This window comes from Vipera ursinii, assembly GCF_947247035.1.
Source record: "Vipera ursinii genome assembly, chromosome: 5".
NCBI lineage: Eukaryota > Metazoa > Chordata > Lepidosauria > Squamata > Viperidae > Vipera > Vipera ursinii.
The window spans coordinates 18,091,321-18,112,262 of record NC_139518.1 but is presented as its reverse complement, the minus strand read 5'-3'; the positions used below and the strand labels follow the sequence as shown (position 1 = coordinate 18,112,262).

The 20,942-nt window shown below is 38.5% G+C and overlaps 1 protein-coding gene across 3 annotated transcripts in view; it reads right to left on the bottom strand.

Moving 5' to 3' along the window:
• The window catches only part of PDCD10 (programmed cell death 10), a 37,117-nt gene that overhangs the window by 13,455 nt on the left and 2,720 nt on the right, over window positions 1-20,942 (bottom strand). For 2 of the 3 annotated variants that reach the window (XM_083363646.1, XM_083363648.1), the window contains exon 2: window positions 374-586. In XM_083363646.1, the coding sequence (XP_083219772.1) occupies window positions 374-469 (96 nt within the window). In that variant the 5' untranslated portion in view covers window positions 470-586. Of the gene's footprint in view, window positions 1-373; window positions 587-11,399; window positions 11,507-20,942 lie in introns of all 3 variants that reach the window. The other variant, XM_083363647.1, reaches the window with a different exon arrangement.

Sequence of the window (20,942 nt, the reverse complement as noted above, 5' to 3'; positions counted from 1 at the left end):
TTCTGTAACATTTAACAGAATACACTTCTATAAAACCAAGTAGCTGCAAAAAGCATAAGCCTTTCCATTTTATATAATATGTCTGCCTAATCTGGAATGTTAATTAAACAATGAAGTCTACATTCCAGACTCTTGTATAATGCTGGAATGCATCTTGGGAGTTTATAAACATAGAAAATAATACTCAGAATTAAGGAATTGAATGCCAACAAACCAAGCAGTCTGTCATAAAGTCAAGAAATATGGACAGAAAAGAAGCAGATCTCATGAGGAGAAAATGAGTACATTAATATAAGCAAGATAGTAGACGAGTTAAATAAAACTTTGTTTCCCAAGTACTATAATGCAAAGAAAATAAAACTGAACTTAGTACCTCATTAAAGACAGGATACATAACGGCATAGAGAGGCATGGAAACCATAGAAGTGGTCTCTGCTTCATTCCTCATCTCTTCCATTGTCATCCTCATTCAAAGACCCACTCTTGAAGAAAAAGGCTACTGAGGCAACAGATTCCTCATTCAAGTACAGCTGTATTTTTCTCCTTATTGTAGATAGATGTTTAGAATACTTAAAAATATGTAGCTCTGAAAAATGAAGAGAGAAAAAAAGTTCATTACTAGATGTGCCAATTTTGAAACAACCAACACGAAAATATTTTTATCAGCAGTCTTGATATAGCCTATACTCAATTCTTCAGTAAAAACTATTAAGTATGTTTCACTTAGCTGGCAACTTATAAGTAAGTAACACAGTTGTTGCAGTAAATTCTCACTTATGTTTCTTGAAAAGAGCAACACAAATGAGAAATGTCTTTAAACTACTAAAGAATACAACTTTTATTTTTAACATTTCAGGCAGTAATTGTTCACCAGTGTTAGTGAGCATAGTCATGTTATAGCAACTTAGGTGGAAAGAGATGTGAGAGACTGGAAAGAGCAAGTAATCTACCAGCATAAATGCCAAAGTTAAAACTGGATATCCATGCTTATTGCAAAAATCTACTCAAAACTCGAAATCATTGGTTGCTTCAAACCAAAGACAAATCTCACATTCCATTCCTATCTAGGATATGCCAGCAATTAATGGCTCAATGATATTAATGATTCATATGTAAAACATATCATACTGTTACCTAGTGCTACTGGTGCCAATCAGAAATAGTTGACACTCCAACGGTTTGAGCTCTGGTAGCACTGCAGGATGGGGTGAATTCTCATCACTCGCCTCTAGCTCCTGTCCTGCCCAACCAAGCATTATTGAGAATAGATAAATGGATACCAGTCCAATGGGAAAGTCTAGCTGCATGAGAACAGTAGCCAGTGTTGGACTTCCCTGGATACAAGACAAGATTGGCAGAAGAGGCCTGGAAGATGTCATCAATCTAAACACCGCTAGATAGTTCCCTCTTACGGCGCACATGATAAACATACAGGCATGAAACCAAAGAAATTAGCACTTAGGCTGTCAGAACTACTCTATACAGTGTAGATCTCTGACAAATGTGTATGTGTATATATGTGTGTGTATGTATGTATCTGTGTATATGTGTGTGTGTGTGTATGTATGTGTGTGTGTGTGTGTGTGTGTGTGTGTATGTTTTTGTAGATTCTCACGGGTACAGGTATGTAGGTCTTGGTGTATTTGGGTCTTTTCCTGTATAAGATTGAGGGTGTCTTGGCGACATTTCGCCGAGGTCCCACTCGTCATCTTCACACTGGTGTCTTCAGCTTCGTGCTTGTGGGACCTCGTCGAAACCTCACCAAGACACCCTCAATCTTACACGGGAAAAGACCCGAATACACCAAGACCATATATATGTGTGTGTGTGTGTGTGTGTGTGTGTGTGTGTTTAGGTAAAGGTTCCCCCGTGGTCATGTGGCCGGCATGACTAGACGCCAAAGGTGCACGGAACACTGTTACCTTCCCACTGTAGTGGTCCCTATTTTTCTACTTGCATTTTTACATGCTTTCGAACTGCTAGGTTGGCAGAAGCTGGGACGAGTAACAGGCGCTCACTCTGTTATGCGGCACTCAGGATTTGACCTGCCAAACTGCTGACCTTCTGATCGACAGGCTCAGCGTCCTAACCCACTGAGCCACCGCGTCCCTATATAGCCAGTTGCTTTTGCACCCTGCTCATTGAGCAGGTCACCAGTCTATTAACTTCAATTGGCCGTAGCGTTCTTAAAAGTCCCGTATTCCTTTGCATACTTGCAGGATTGAGAGTTGTTTCTTTGCTTGCGGCCAATTATCCAGCCACTCTTGTTTCGTGCCTCCTCTCCCCGTCTTCTTTGGTCGAGCCTGAGCCTCTGTCTCAAGATCTAACACAGGGCACATTGTGGATTCATCCTTCCTGAGGATCGCTGTTGTAACCATGCCATCCAAAACGGGATCTAATTGCCCCAAGGTCTGACCCAGGGCATGTTGAGAATTCATCCTTCCTGGGAATCACTGTTGTTCTGCCTGTAGTAGCATTGTTCAAGTCCTGCAAGGAGCGGGCTCATTGCGTCCGTTGTAAGTCATAGCGTCATTCTTCCCATCCCAAGCGCCTGGTAAACAGGTAAAAGGTCTATATGACGATTAATGGAATTTTCGTCGGATAGCCAGGCTTCCTTGAGCAACCGGTCATCCTTGGTGGTATCCCGGGCTATGGCCTTGGCATTGGCAAAATCAAACATATGGTTGTAACTGGCCATATGTACCCACACCTGTGAGCATTGGTCTTGTCTTTGGATCACCATCTCATGTTCATGGAGCCTGGTTTTGAGCCTCTTAGTTGTCTCCCCAACGTAATTCCATTGGCAATTCTTACATTGAGTTCTGTATATAATTGATGATCTTTCTTCGTTGGGGAGCAGCTCTTTAGGATACATTACCATGGCACGCAGGGTTTGGTCTGGTCTATGAGCGACATTGACATTGAAAGGGGCCAACAACCATGCAGTTGCCTTGAACAACTATATAGCAACCGGCTATATAGGCAAACTCCCAGATCTCCTATTCTTGCTCTGACAACATCGGCAGTTTGGCTGATGAAAGCTAAGTGTTTTGTATATTAAACAGTTTGCTTACTTTTCTACCTTGGTGTTTGATTCATTTTCTAACACACACACACACACACACACACACACACAGAGAGAGAGAGAGAGAGAGAGAGAGAGAGAGAGAGAGAGAGAGAGAGAGAGAGAAATGAAAGGGAAAAAAAGCAATTAAAGCTATGTGATTAAAAATGGGTGAAACTGTATGTGTATTTATATATTAGGACTGTGGCCAGGTTAGCCTGTGCCAGAAAACTGATGTACCTGGTTGGTTTCAAAAGGAAGCTTGGAGTTTTCTCTGGGGATCTGGCAGACAGTTTGGTTGAAGTCCAATACTAATACTACTTCTATTGCAAGGTTATAGCAACAGAATTTTGCATTTTCCTCCTGCCTTTATCTTCATGAGAACTAAGGAGGGTCTTTTCTGCTTACTCAGATTACAATTCTGGCCCAAACTCCGATTTATTTTATCTGACCAGTCTTGGTTGCAACTCTTTTTCCTATTCCTCAGTGTAATTCCTTTTACTCATTACACCCAATCTTGCACAAAGTGATTCTGTTAAAAAGTTTTCTACAAGTCTAGATCGGAATGCACAGATTCAGGCTCAATCCTGACAAGGCTGAGTGGCGGTGGACATTTGGGCTCCCTAGGTCTGAGGATTTTCCATCTCTGGTCTTGGGTGGGGTTGCAATTCCTCATTCAAATTACTGTGAAAGCTAGTTGTATTCATAACTTCCGCTCAAACAGCAGGTGACAGCTGTGGCTACATGGAGCTGCCCTTAATATAACCCCTCAGACGCTGGTGGTTAGGTCAGAGTGCAGCGGCACAGGCATCAGTAGACATGCGTGCCTTGCTATATCCATGTGACTCCACTGCTTCACAAGCTGCACTGGCTGTCTGGGGGTGGGGAGGTGTTTCCTGGCTGCAATTCAGGTTTGTCTAGTCATGCCGGCCACATGACCACGGAGAGGTCCTCGGACAAGCGCTGGCTCTTCGGCTTTGAAACGGAGATGAGCACCGGCCCCTAGAGTCGGAAACGACTAGCACGCATGTGCGGGGGAACCTTTACCTTTATATGAAGATCTATATGATACAGGATTTGATTTTTTGAGGGATTATCTATCTGTTCTTTCTGAGCATCAGATTAGATCTGGAAGAGTGGCTGCAGGTCTCAGTAATTAAATATTGTAGTGTCACCTAGTGAAAGCCAGAAACATGCCTTCTTTGTCCTGCCCTCAGGAATGATATCCCCCAAGAGATCCAGATGACTTTCAAGAATCCACTGAAGAACTGGCTGTTTTTCCAGGTTGATTAATAAGCCCCTGTTGGATAGAATTTTTCATGGGGTTTGTTTTTACAGATAGTTTTCGTTTTAACTACCACAAATGAGACCAGCAACTCGGCTATTATGTGAAGTAGTCACTAAATGAACACAACTGTGCTTATGATATTATTTCAACTTTCCTTTGCTTTACAGAAAGCCATAAATATAAGAATTGGTTGTAAAGTTATTTTTTCATTGAATAACTGGAAATGGTCACTAAACAAGGCAGTCACTAAATGAGGATTACCTGTATATTTGTATTAAGACTTCTTTGGTTTTCTTTGCCCCCACCCCCCTTTTGTATTTTTTTTTGTTTTAATTGTAAGCCAGACAATTATTGGGTGTCAGGCAGCTTCTAAATTTGTATAAATAAACAGGACATATATCAAAAACAGTTTACTAAATTTACTGAATCAAATCCCATTCAATAAACATTTCCCTATGTCTCTAGTCTTATAAACATTTTTGCTTCGACATTTATGTACTATTTTAGAAATTCCTTTTGGTTCTTCTCTTTTTTTAAAGGTTCTCTTCAATTCCATCCATCTACAACTTTTTCAGATTTCCTCTTAACTCATTCATTTTTCTTTCATATATTTGATTTTCACTCATTCTGACTACAAAATTAACTCACTTCTCCTGTCACAAGTCACTAGTTATGTATTCCACATTCATTCTTGATCCTATTACTTGTTTACAACATACACTTCTTATGTACTCCATTTCCACTGTTATTATAATTTTATGGTTCCCCTGGCTCACCAAATAACTTCCATACAACAAATCAGTAGGAAATACACTCTTATAAAAACCATTTTATTTTTTTAATGAACACTTACAATATACCGTATGTCCTAATATAACGGACACTACTTTTCTATATTTGCACCTCTTAAAATTTCTCCATCCTTTTCCCTTCTTTTGTAAATACATCAAGGCACATAAATTTATCTACACTATTTTATGCCTATCTATCTATCTTATCTATCTATTCATTCCATATTTTTCTGTCAAACATCTTATTCCTGGATACATTAAATATTCATATCCATATTTTTTAATCAATCTAACATTTTGCTGAAAGCACTCAGGTTCTCCGCCAGGTAGCATTTGCGTTCAAAAATATATCCATGTCCCTAACCAACATATCCCCGACTTTACCTCAAGCATCCATGTCTTGCTCCTTGCTCATGTCTACCATTTGCAGTTAGTCCTCAGTTAACAACCACTCAGTGACTGTTCAACTTTACACTGGCACTGGCACTGAACAAGGGATCTTACACGGTCTTTGTAGTTGCAGCTGTCAGTTCCCTTGCAGTCATGTGATTATGATTTTGGCACTTGACAACCAGCTTGCAATAGTAATGATTGCAGTATTCAGCAATCACATGATCACCCTCCACGATCTTCACTGATGGCTTCCAACAAGCAAAGTCAATGGGAAAGCCGCCAAGAGGTTGTAAATGACAATCATATGATCCTGTGCATAATAACTGCAGGATTCACTTAATTACATGTACCAAAATTGCCATAACTGTTTTTGTAAGCCAGTGTAGTCATGGAATGTTGGACTTTATGACTACATTGCTTAGGAACAGAGTAGCTGCTGATCCCAATTATAGTCATTAAGTGAGGACTGTATTAAGCATTCAGTTTATTCTCACAAATACTTCACTTTCATCATATGCCAGTCTTCTTTATTAATACTCCATTTAGCAATCAAACTTTATATAAAATATCCTATAATTCACTTTATTACACATTTTTCTAAAGTACAATCATTTATGTTCAACTGATATAATTACACTGCACTTCCTGAATTTGTCATTTATTATGACTGTCACCTTCAATCAGAATTTTATCAAACATCTTCCCTGGCAGGTTTAACAATTAATCCCCTGTAGTATTTGCATTAATTCTCACCGCCATTTTCTTTGCATAGGAGGAGAATAATGCCATTCTCCTAGATGCCGTCTTTACATGCTCACTAAAAAAGTTGTGCAACTATTCCATAAGAAAAAGGATGTGTACAGGTCTGCCATTCACTCCTAGCAGCTTTACTCCCCTTCCTCCCCTTGTACACTAAGCATTTATTTCAACTCCGTTTTTAATATATCAGTATTCTTTCCTCAGAAATCTCTTAAATACTTCAGTTTCATGTCAAATTACTTAATTACTTTTAACTCTCTTATATGCATTTTTCTCACCTCTAGCATCTTTCACTTTATTATTCCACTTCTACTGTGGAACTTATATATATAACTATTCCATAACTATTCCATAATCTTTCTACCTTCACTCTAGTTCAGTGGTTCCCAACCTTTTCTATACCCTGCACCCCTAGAACAGTCTGATATATTCTCGCAGCCCTTACAAAAGTCCAAAGTAACAGCAATGAATTATGCATATACACTACTGTATAATTTTGAAAACCCAAGTTTTTCCACCCCCTGGAATATTGTCTCGTACCCCCAGACGGTGTGAACACCCCCGGTTGGGAACCCCTGTTCTAGTTCATTTCACTTTTCTTCCACATCCACTTTTCCCAGATATCTGCTCTTGATATAATCAACAAAACAGTCTGTCCCACATTCAAAATATTTTCATTCCTTTGTATCCTTCATTGATCATTTTATCAAATCAATCATGCTTTAAAATATTCATTCCTTTGCTGAGCATACATAGAGATGGCTTAGGCCACAGATTCAAAACTAACAGATCTTTTTAAAGCAAATACTTTGCTATTCCCTTTATTTCTCCAATGACTTCTTCTGTACCTTCTCATCTCATTCTCAACTAACCATTCATGTCACATTTCTTCCTTTGGATTGTACTCATTCTGAACATTGCCCATTTCTTCCCCCAAATTCATCTCTGATTATTCTATTCCCATCATTCACTTGAACACAAGATTCAATTATCACTATGTGTTCCTACTTTCAAACAAACTCACAACAGTCTAGATGGCATCAGACAATATTTTCTCATGTATGCTTTGGCTTTCTGTTTATAATCAAAGCCACATCTTCAATTTCCATTGTATATTCAATAATTTCATTTTACAGTTTCATTCAGTTCAATACGCTATTCTTCTTTTCTTGGTTTAATAGAAACAATTATCTATGTTTTTCATTCCATTTATTAATTCATAATTCATGCTCTTTACCATACATTCTTCTTATATTCCAAATAGCAAAATTTCATATGCAGATGTATCCACAAATATTAACCTCTATTATTCACCATGGTTTATTCACATCAAGTTTCCCCATAATGCTTTTTAGCAAGACAAAAATATAGACTAGAAGCTATATCAGACCTTTTGCCACGTGAAGTAGTTAAAAAGTATTAGAAATCACCACATGAAGTCTCACTGATGATAACTACGGATTCTAAGAAAATTTCGAGGGTCAAGTTCAAAATGCTAATAGAATTATAGTCGCCTCTGTCTACAAATCACCCAACACAAACCTAGAATGTGAAACAAGGGTTTAACTAATCTACAGAAAGCCATGTCTTGTGCATCTTGATTATATAAAATTGCTTTCCATTATATAAATGTTCTTTCAGAAAATACTGCAGTGCTAGATAGAAAACATAATTCTCTTAAAAGGTTCTATCCATTTCAGCTATCAATCAAACCACCCGAAATCTCATTTCAAAACACCTATAGCACAGTTAGGGAGAAAAAAAAGAGGGATTCCCTAGATGACAACTTCAGCAAGATTTAAAATTCTGTAACAAAGAGCAAAAGAAAAAGGATAGAACTTGGCCTTGAACTTCCCTTCCCCCAAGCTGCCTAAGTTAGTAGCATTTCTATTCACAAATGTTCATAAACATTCCATAGGTTCAGGCCTTAATGAACAGAAGATAGCAATAGTGATGTAAACAGCACTTAAGACTTATATACCACCCCATAATGCTTTAAAGCAGGGCTTTTCAACCAGTGGTACAGGTACCACCTGTGGTACATTGGCACCTGGCAGGTGGTACGTGACCATCCTAGAAAAGTGGTAGCAGGGGAAGGAAATGAGCTGAACCAGTGGCAGCACTGCACAAGCCTGAGTGAGAGATGGCTGGAGCTGCAGGTCTGTCAGGGCTCAGTGGAAGCGCCAGGATCAGTGCGAGGCTCCAGCTGGAGCTCGGCACTGATCCTGGTGCTTCTGCTGAGCCCAGAAGCACCACCGATCAGCTGGAATGTTGCAGCATCTCCAGGGTCTTGTGATTTACATTCAGATACTTGGCAACTGATTCATATTTATGACGGTCAGTGACCCAGGATCATGTGAAGTGACCAAAACCAAAACCTGCCGCAACCACCCAGCAGATGGGGGGGGAATAAAAACCAAACACCCCCTCACCCCATCCCCGCTGCCAATCCTCAACAGAAATGCTCACAACAATGAAAACCTCGGACAGGAGGAAGAGCGCCGCCGGGCGGGTAGGCAAGTGTCTTGGTTGGGCACTTGGTTGTGGCTTGGGGGGACTTTTTTCAGTGCCACTGTAACTTTGAACAGTCACTAAGCAAACTGTTGTAAGTCGAGGACTACCTGTACTTCATCACTTTTTTCCTTTTTTTTGGTAATCAAGTTTTTGACGCCTTGCTAGGTGACTGGTGGTACTCGGATTTTGCCATATCCTAAAAGTGGTACAATGGGTGAAAAAGTTGAAAAGCCCTGCTTTAAAGCACTCTCTGGGCAATTTACAAAGTCAGCATACTGCTCCCAACAATCTGGGTCCTCTTTTTACTAACCTCGGAAGGATGGATGGCTGAGTTAACCTTGAGCCCGTTAACCATCAGAATCAAATCCAGGCTGTGGGCAGAGTTTTGCCTGCAATACTGCATTCTAACCACTGTGCCATTAGGATTCCTAAAGATAACCTAAAGTACATCAGCTTCTCAACAAATGTTGATTGAGCTACAACACACAGAGCGGAAGTATGGTTTTCAGAAGGTCACTGATGTCATGAAAACTAAACATTTTGCTAACAGAAGGTAACTCGACCTATTCATAACAAATAAACTAGCAGCAAGACACCTCAGCTCCAATTTATTACTATTTTATTTCTAAAACTCAGTTACAGACATACCAGCAATAATTCTTTAAAAACGTAGGAAGAATTTACCAGCTGGAAAATCAGCAAGAAGACTCCCTAACAACATTTTGACCATCCCTTTCTAGCAATATGTAACTGTACAACAGTAATTACATCTTTGCTAGATAACAAGTTTCTGCACAACATAAAAGTTCTCTGCTTATTTTATTATTCCTTAGGAGAAGCCTGGGCTGCAATCCTAATCAATGAATATCAGAGATACAGTTGCAAGAAAAAGTATGTGAACCCTTTGGGATTATGTGGAGTTTTGCATGAATTGGCCATAAAATGCGCTCTAAACGTCATGTAAGTCACAACAACAATAGAAAAACACAGTCTGCTTAAAATAATACTACACAAACATTAGCTGTTGTCATGTTTTAATTGAACATAACATGTAAACATTCAGTGCAGGGTGGGAAAAGTATGTGAACCCCTAGCCTAATGACTTCTCCAAGAGCTAATTGGAGCCAGGAGTGAGCCAACCTTGACTCCAATCAGTGTGATGATATTGGATGTGTTGCTGACAGCTGTCCTGCCCTTTAAAAACACACACCTGTTTTGGGTTTACTGGTCTCAAGCAGCACTGTCTGATGTGAACCATGCCTCGCAGAAAAGAGCTCCCAGAAGACCTACGATCAAGAATTGTTGACTTGCATGAAGCTGGAAAGGGTTACAAAAGTATCTCCAAAAGCCTTGATGTTCATGTGTCCACGGTAAGACAGACTGTCTACAAATGGAGAAAGTTTAGCACTGTTGCTACTCTCCCTAGGCGTGGTCATCCTGTAAAATGACTGCAAGAGCACAGCGCATAATGGTTAATGAAGTAAAGAAGAATCCTAGAGTGTCAGCTAAAGACCTACAGAAATCTCTGGCACATGCTAACATTTTTGTTGACACATCTACAATAAGGAAAACATTAAACAAGAATGGAGTACATGGGAGGACACCATGGAGGAAGCCATTGCTGTCCAAAAAAAATATTGCAGCACGTTTGAAGTTTGCAAAAGAGCACCTGGATGTTCCATAGCACTACTGGCAAAATATACTGTGGACAGATGAAACCAAAATTGAGTTGTTTGGGAAAAACACACAACACTATGTGTGGAGAAAAAAAGGCACAGCACACCAACATCAAAACCTCATCCCCACTGTAAAACATGGCGGAGGGAGCATCATGGTTTGGGGCTGCTTTGCTGCCTCAGGGCCTGGATGGATTGTTGTCATTGATGGGAAAATGAATTCCAGAGTTTATCAGGACATTTTGCAGGAAAACGTATGACCATCTGTCCGCCAACTGAAGCTCCGCAGAGGATGGGTGATGCAACAGGACAATGACCCAAAGCATACAAGTAATTCAACAAAACAATGGCTTCAACAGAACAGAATACGCCTTCTGGAGTGGCCCAGTCAGAGTCCTGACCTGAACCCGATTGAAATGCTGTGGCATGACCTTAAGAGAGAGATTCACACCAGACATCCCAAGAATATTGCTACACTGAAACAGTTTTGTGAAGAGTGGTCCAAAATTACTCCAGATCATTGTGCAGGTCTGATCTGCAACTACAGGAAACGTTTGGTTGAGGTTATTGCTGCCAAAGGAGGGTCAACCAGTTATTAAGTCCAAAGGTTCACATACTTCTTCCACCCTGCACTGCTAATGTTTGTGTAGTATTATTTTAAGCAGACTATGTTTTTCTATTGTTGTGACTTACATGTCATTTAGAGCGCATTTTATGGCCAATTCATGCAAAACTCCATATAATCCCAAAGGATTCACATACTTTTTCTTGCAACTGTACATGGGGACTCCTAGTCCTAGTTCCCCAACCTTTCGGGCTTTGTGGACCAGCAGAGGTGGGGGGGAAGGGGACGGTTCCATGAGGGGTGGGCACACAAGCAGCACTCACGCACGGAGGGATATGCGCATACTCACCATTCCCACAGCCGGTTCCAATGGACTCAAGGCCCGATAGTGATCCCCAGCCCGAGGGTTGGGGACCCCTGCTATACCATATTGATTCACCTGCATGTTTATGGATTCTAAAGTTGGAATATTGATATGCACATTATCATTTGAAGACAAATCATTTGAAAGCTACATACACAATTGTAAGTTATGCCAATTTTGACCATCTTTTCTGTGGACAACTATGATATGATGAAATAATAATAATAATAATCTACCTACAGGGCATTTACATTCTCTTATATGGAATGTTTCATTCTCTAACCTTTTTCAGCAATGATGGCATATAAATATAAAACAAAATACACAGTAGATGTCTTTGCTATCAACTGGCATCTTTAAATATCTTTAATTCTATTATCTTCATTTCACCAAGCACTAGAGGTCAAAAGCGGATCTCATCCACAGATATGCTATATTCTTAATTGTATGTTATCTTTTAAGTGAATATTAATTATCAGCATCTGTAACTGGAAAATGGATATAAATAAATGAATGAAAATTATTCTTAAACTAATTATTCTTAAACTATTCATCAGCATGGAATAACATTAAGTAAATTGACAAGTGAAGCAGCCTGAGATGGCATACAGGTTTTTTTTTAATTATTATTTTCTATACATAAATTTAAAGGAAGTACTAATATTACTACATGACAGAGGACAAGGAAGATATGCTGCTAAACAAGTTTTCAACTATTATCTGCAAATACTGCTTGAAGTAATCTATGCAAATTTCTGCATTTCTGTAGTAAAGTTATTTTGAATAAAAAGAATTCAAGCTGTACCACAGTGAATTTAGTGTACAGACAAAAGACTAAGGAAAGTTGCAAGATAATTAATCTTGACGAATTTTTTAACGCATTCTCTCAGCAGGCAAGTCAAAGAGAAAAGCAAACAGAAACTGGCAGTTATATATTTGACCAAGACATAAACAAACTGCCAAGGCAAGTTGGCATGTAATGTAGGTAGTCCTCGACTTACAACAGGTCCTTTAGTGGCTGTTCAAAGTTACAACGGCACTGAAAAAAGTAACTTACAGCCTTTTTTCATACGACTTTTGCAGAATCTCCATGGTCACACAATCAAAATTCATATGTTTGGCAACTGATTCATATTTATGACGTTTGTTGTGTCCCAGGGTCATGTAATCAACTTTTGCAATTTTCTGACACGCAAAGTCAATGGGGAACCCAGATTCATTTAACAACTGGGCTACTAACTTAATAACTGCAGTGATTCACATAACAACTGTAACAACTGTTAACAGCCACTATATATAGAAAAGAGTGGTAAGACTAGCAGAGCACATCCATGAACACCAACTAGCAGCCAAAAGAAATGATAAAAAATCCTTAAATCTCACAATACATGGACAGACTCAATCATAACTTCAGCTGGAAAACTGTGAGCATCCTAGACCAAATCAAATTAAAAAACACTACAGAATTCCCAAAAGCTTGGCATTCAGACAAACCAGCCATCAATAAATGCATAGAAATAAACTATATTTACTGACCATTCAACAGACAACTTAAAGCTAAAACAAAAAGACCAGAACACATTCCCTCCAGCAGCCAACACCCAGATAACCAGCAATTAAACCAGACAAGCAATACAGCTGAAAACAATATCCTAATCAAAGAACCACCAAAGGGAAAAAACCACACCCCCACCGAAATAGGGACCACTACGGTGGGAAGGTAACAGCGTTCCATGCGCCTTTAGCGTCTAGTCATGCCAGCCACATGACCACGGAGACGTCCTCAGACAAGCGCTGGCTCTTCGGCTTTGAAACGGAGATGAGCACCGGCCCCTAGAGTCGGAAACGACTAGCACGCATGTGAGGGGGAACCGTTACCTTTACATATACATACATACATACATACATATATATATATAATCAGAATAATCAGAGAAGCCATTGAGATAGAAAAACGCCCCCACAGCATAAACAAACGAGATGATACCTCTCGCCTACCAACCATTTGGAAACCCGCCTTGATTGACAGACGAGTCCCAACCACCAAGAATGATAGACCCAAAGTCATAACACCACAGGACATCACCACCACACAACCATTCAAAAAGCAAATCCGAACCCACAATGATAACGAGGCACAACCACAAAACAGAAACCTAACTACAGCTGCAACATCAGCCACTTTAAACCCCTCCAAACCACACAATAAGCAAACTGACACCCACTATAAAAACATGGCACCACCACAAACACGAAGCCGAACAAAAGCAGCACAACTCACCAGCTCAGGTCTAAGGCTGGCAGCTGAGACCAGCCCATCCACTCAAAACACACCCCCACCCAATCAGAACACACCCACCATTCAAAACACACTCCCACCCAATCAGAACACACTTACTCCCCCACCCAATCAGAGCACACCTCCACCCACAGAACACACCCCCTCTGGCAGTTTAAAAAAGAGGAACAAACAGCCACATGCTTCTCCCAGAAGAAGGAAGCAGAATCCACCAGCCTGATGATGACGGATGGGATTCCGTCGAAACGTCGCACCTACACCTTTAGTTCTACGCGGGGAAAAACCCGAATAACCATTGTAATCCATTTATTTAGTAATGAGATACTATGGATAAAATAGCTTAAGACATACTGCTTACTGTTTAAGCTTTTGAATTGCAGGGTGACAAATAATAAAATTACTAGTTTCAGATACAAGGCAGCATCATAACAAATTTCAAAGGTATCTTCATCTGTTCCAAAATTCCACTTCCAGATTACAGAATCAGCATCAAGGAAGTTTATAAATAAGCTCAAATTCGTTGATTTCAGCTTTTCATTCTTAATTCTCTAAATGCCAGAATTCTTGGTACATAAACTGTTTTCCTTCACAACAAAGGAAAGACCACAGGCTAATCTCTGTTATCTGTCTTGTTTTTCCAAGATCATCAGGTGGCCTTGCTTTGCCTGCTCCTTTGAATTTTTGTTCCTTCTCAATGCTTATAATGTGCAAGCCATCATACATGGCCACTCTCGACAATACCAACTATTTGGTAGGTTTGTGAGGACTGAAGTATTGGAGCTGATTTTATATCGAGGATGACAGAATAAAGTTCTCAAAAATATAACAATATATTTATATAGTAGTGTTATTGTCTCATGAAACATTTTAAGATACATAAATGTCAGCATTAAATTCCTAGGTATCTGTAGCATCTGTAGACATGAAATTTGAATCAAAATGAAGATAGTAATTTGTGAAAGAATACTGTACCATCTTATCCATAGTAAAAAGCCCATTTTTAAAAAATTGGATTACCAAAAATAGGTATTAAGAATCAGGTTATCACAGCTAGAAAAACCATGTTTACTGCATCACATCATGATTATCACTGTTCCATGCAGGACTGGCACAATGTCTAGGCATTAATTAAAGTTCTTGAAATTCCAGTTCAACAAAAAAGATGGCAGATTTAAAGGAACTAACCTTCTGGTTATTAGAAAAAAATGAAATAATGGTAATTATGCTAGAAATTATCTGCATTTCAAAATCAGCATAATCTCTACCAGGTCAAATGAAACATTACAAAATAGCATACTATATATCTTTTCAAGCTTTTTAGAATGCTTTGTTTTGCATAAACAAAGGAATATCATTTAGTAATACTTTAACATGGAAGATGAAAAGGAGCTACAGTTTTTGAGTCTATTATTATTATTAAACTTACATCCCTGCTACAAAAATAGTGCTCAAAGTTTTGTTAATTGTTCCAGGTAATTTTTTTCTTTTGTCTCTTGATTTTCCTATCAGAATGAAATATATCATCTAAACTGGTAAAACCTTAAGAGAACAATGCTTTAAATAGTAACCTGTTATTAATTCTCCATTAAGTCATACACTAGAAAATTTGAGACAATATATACAGTAGAACATATCAAATTATATAAAAACTACTAATTCAATGCCTTATAACTGTTCTGATCAATATAAAAAGGGGAAAGGAATCTGCCCATAACACATTGTCTTTAAAATTACTGAATATTTCCTCATCTCTATATTGTGAGTAGCTTTAAAAATGTGTAATTAATTAAAATTTTCAAATTCTGTCTAGATTTAAAATTCTAAATTATTCCTAAAATGTTATAGTAGTACCTTGGTACTCGTCCTTAATTTGTTTTGGGAGACGCAATGAGTAGTAAAAAGGACGAGTACCAAACAAACCATATGACTTACGTGACCCTTTCTTTCAGCCGGGAAGAACTTCCTATCTGTCCCCTTTCCTTGGTCAGCAAAGTCAGCATGGCTGACTTCCTGTCCCCCACTTCCTTTTGTAGCACATCAAGTACCAAACAAACAATGAGTACCAGAACAACATTTTCGTGTCAAATTCATGAAGTACCAAATTCAATGAGATCTGAAGCAGTTGAGTATGGAGTATCACTGTATCAATGTTTCTTGTTATTCAAATTTGTATCTTACCACAATAATAAGATCGCAAAGTTTTTTTTTTTTAAAAGCAATAAAATACAGATACATAGAGATAAGATAAAGCCCAAGCAATTTATGGCCTCTTTGCTGGAGAGCTCTCTAGAAAAGCTCTCTTTTGATCTTCTGGAAGGTGAACAATGTTGGAGACAGTTGAATCTCTAATCGGGTGACATTCCAGATCACTGAAAAACAACAGCACTCTTGCCCTCTCAAAGAACAGGGGCAAACTGCAGCTTCCCCCAACATCAGGGTTAAGGCTGATTTCAGTGGGGAATGTGTGATCCTGCAGATGGGCAGGCATCAAATTATAAAAAGCTTTATATTTATAAGCAACAGGTAACCCTATAAAAAAGTGAAGATTTAGCAAATCATCCAAATAACCTTTGCATCACACAATGCTTTGAGCTGTGTTTTGATCTGCAGTCACCCAAGACTCTGATTTGGATGTCATACATAATTCACGATAAGGCAAATAAAATAATGACAATAAAGGTTTTTAAAATTTCTTTTTCCTAAAGAAAAATGACAAAAGGCACCATGATCTCAATAAGGTATAGGGTGCAAAATGTTGTATTTTTAGGGAAGGAAATCCATACCTACAAAAATGCCAGCTATTTCAAATATAGGCATTATTGCATTTAAATTGCTATAAGTCTATGCATCATTATGATCAGGTCTATATGCATGCATGCAAAAGTTTTAAAAAAACATTATAAACCGACAAGTTAAATCTTATTTTATTATAACTAATTTTATTTTTAATTTTTCCAGATATTTCATTTGTCAATAAGATATAAAACAAAATATAATTAGAACAGAGTTGTGAAGGGTAATTATTCAAAATCAAAATTCATTTCTAGCTGTCCAAAAAAGTATAAAAAATTCAAATATCGTACAGAATGCTATTTACACCAAAGCTTAGAAGCCCGGTACATCCAGATGGTTCATACTTCAATTCCCATTTGCATGGCTAATGGAAGCAACTGAAATCTACAATCCAAAACATCTGGAAGACATCACGCTGTGTTTAAAAGTAAACTTACTGTGTACATATTATTTGTGGATAATATGGTAGCTTTAAAAAGTACTGCATATTATTTAAAATATCTTTCTACTGACATTTTTCTGACTAGTTAAATTTGATGTGCTACAGTACAAAATGCCTCTATTGATTCTACCTATGTGAAGATTTTTCTAGAATAAGCAGGTTTTTCACAGTCCCTTGTTACCAAAATTTATTTTCTTGGCTTCTTTATGGAGTTATTTTTTGCCATGAGATGTTCTCTTGTATTTTAATACAGATCTTTTATATTAGGAAAATGAATGAATGAAGAACTTATCAGACTACAATAAGTAGGGCAGTTACTAGAAAGTCAAATTAAATTATATGAAATATTTATAATTTTTAATATGGGCAATTTACATATGCTTAAAATGTAGATGTAGAAATATATTTTCTGCATTCAGCATTTCCATTCATTTATGGGAATAATTCCATTTGCTTAAAAGACAGGTATGGTACAAAGGACAACAAGTTGAACCGAGGGACTACAGATACAATTTACGACCACAATGGAGCTCAAAATTTCCGCTGCTAAGCAAGACAGTTGTTAAGTGAATTGTGCCCCATTTTACTTTTTTTGCCACAATTGTTAAGGGAATCACTGCAGCTGTTAAGTGAATCACGTGATTAAGTAAATCCAGCTTTCCCCATTGATTTTGCTTGTCAGAAGCCAGCTGGGAAGGTTACAAATGGTTATCACTGCAACTGTCATAAAGTTGTCAAGCTCCTGAATTTTGATTGTGACCATGGAGATGCGGCAACAGTCGTTAAGTGTAAAAAACAGCCATGCCACTTTTTTTCAGTACCGTTGTAACTTCAAATGATCACTAAATGAATGGTTGTAATTCAAGGTCTACCTGTACTTCACATACATCTAATAATATCACCTTCTTTCAATCCTCTCTGCTTCCCTATAAACAGAATGAAGGCCTTCTCAGAGTAGATTCTAAACCAGTGATGGTGAATCTTTTAGAGACCGAGCGCCCAAGCTGCAACCCAAAACCCACTTATGTATTTTTGGGTGCCAGGTGGGCATGGCCCATTGGGTGGGTGTGGCCCATTGGGTGGGCGTGGCCCATTGGGTGGGTGTGGATGTGGTGGTAACGGCAGACAGGGTGAGACTAAAAAGTTCAACCAATCAATTCCAACTTTGCAAGATCTTTTTTTTCCCCGCAAGAAATTGAAATTGATTGATTTAACCTTTTTTTTTTTTGCACACAGAGGCGGAGGCCTAAAGCGAAAAGGTTTTATAAAACCCAGCTGAAGGCCTAGGACTGGGGTGACGGCGTGCGTGCCCACAGAGAGGGCTCTGCGTGCCACCTGTGGCATGCGTGCCTTAGGTTTGCCACCATGGTTCTAAACCATGGAGACTGATTGAGATTAACAGTGGTTACTGTTATGTTAGAGATTGTAATACTAACATTACAATTATTCATAGACACTATGCCCTTACCACACTGAAACCTATAGAACCAACAGACAATTTCAGCCTTTGCTTTTATGCACAAATCACTAAGTACACCATAATTTCTGAAAATAGTATTAAGCAGGCAATGGATTATCAACAACATATTGTACTGTAGCAAGTAAAGCAAGGTTACAAGGAAAGGTACACCAGACCTGTGAAATATTTTCCAATAATAACACGTGACGCAGTCTCCAAGCTATTTTATTGAAAAATGGGATAAACATACATCAAGTAATTAAATGCATTGTTCCAGAATTTCTTAGTTGTCAGATACACAGTTTTTATAGTAAAATTGGGTATCATTAAATTATTTTACTATAAAAAATAATACAGTAACCATGCCTGTGATTAAACACAGTACTATATGAGTTATATAAACAATATTTAAGAAAGGGTAGGATATCATGCTTAGTTGTAGTTGAACTGGATTAGCACAATAAGCAATTTCAGAAAGCTATTTTCTTTACAAGAGACTACAGAATGACTGGCTATACCACACTGAACAACAAACCAGATGACCACATTTAGTCTAGTGAATTGTGCATACATGTACAGTTTGTTTGCCATGCACCCCTTATAATTAGACCATATAGTTTTAAAAGTCCAATTTCTTAGTGTAACTAATTTATCTGATAATTTTACATCTATTTTCTTAATTGTCACTAAAATAACAAAAACTGAAAGGCTACAATATATGATTTTTTTTCTTATAATAGTCTAAAGTATTTCATTTTTAAATTCTTATTTATTTATATTTATTACAAATAATTCAAGGCAGTGAACATATCCAAAATACCTTCTGCCTATTTTCCCCACAACAATCCTGTGAGGTGAGTTGGGCTGAAAGAGAATGACTGGCCCAAGGTCACCCAGCTATTTTTCATGCCTAAGGTGGGACCAGATCTCAAGGTTTCTAGTCTCTCTCCAGCCTTAAGCACATATCTTCTTTTATTGTGCTTTGCTTCATTGAGCTTTAAACATACTGCATTATTTTTTATCAAGATTCTCCACCAACAAAAATGTTACAACTCATTGAAGGCTCCAACGATGCTCAGAAGGCATTGTTAAGCAATAAAGTATTTTAAATTAATTTAGTTAAGGTATGTACATTGCTTTTTTTAAAGATACAATGCTATTACACACAGTCATAAAAGTATGTGTGTATGAGCCACCGCGTCTATATATATATATATATATATATATATATATATATATATATATATATATATATATATATATATATATATATGGACGCGGTGGCTCAGTGGGTTAGGATGCTGAGCTTGTCGACCAGATGGTCGGCAGTTTGGCGGGTCAAATCCCGAGTGCTGCATAGCAGACTGAGCGCCTGTTACTCGTCCCAGCTTCTGCCAACCTAGCAGTTCGAAAGCATGTAAAAATGCAAGTAGAAAAATAGGGACCACTACAGTGGGAAGGTAACAGCGTTCCATGCGCCTTTGGTGTCTAGTCATGCCGGCCACATGACCACAGAGACGTCACGCATGTGCGGGGGAACCTTTACCTTTTATGTTTTATATACATATATATATAAACATATGTTTTATATACATATGTTTTATATACATATACAATTTAAACATACCTAAATTAAAATCAAACATTAGTAGAGAGGGCAAATCCCACAGTGGGGGGAGGTGGGATCTATTCCCTCTTTGGGGCCCTATGTCAAGAAGGAGGAGGAGGAGGAGGAGGAGGAGGAGGAGGAGGAGGAGGAGGAGAAGGAGAAGGAGAAGGAGAAGGAGAAGGAGAAGGAGAAGGAGAAGGAGAAGGAGAAGAAGAAGAAGAAGAAGAAGAAGAAGAAGAAGAAGAAGAAGAAGAAGAAGAAGAAGAAGAAGAAGAAGAAGAAGAAGAAGAAACAACAACCTTGGAGGTCATCTAGTCCAACCCCCTGCTCAGGCAGGAAACCCTATACCATTTCAGACAAATGGCTGGCCAGTCTCTTCTTAAAAACTTCCAGTGTTGGAGCATTCACCACTTCTGGAGGCAGGTTGTTCCACTGGTTAGTTGTTCTAACTGTCAGGAAGTTTTTCCTTAGTTCTAGGTTGCTTCTCTCCTTGACTAGTTTCCATCCGTTGCTTCTTGTCCTGCTTTCAGGTGCTTTGGAGAATAGCTTGGCTCCCTCTTCTTTGTGGCAGCCCCTGAGATATTGGAACACTGCTGTCATGTCACCCCTCACCCTTCTCTTCATTAAACTACACATACCCAATTCCAGCAACCGTTCCCTATATGTTTTAGCCTCCAGTCCCCCAATCATCTTTGTTGCTCTTCTCTGTACTCTTTCTAGAGTCTCCACATCTTTTTTACATCGTGGTGACCAAAACTGGATGCAGTATTCCAGGTGTGGCCTTACTAAGGTATTGTAAAGTGGTATTAGTACTTCACGCGATCTTGATTCTATCCCTCTGTTAATGCAGCCTAGCACTGTGTTAGCTTTTTTGGCAGTTGCAGCACACTGCTGGCTCATATTTAAGTGATTGTCCACTAGGACTC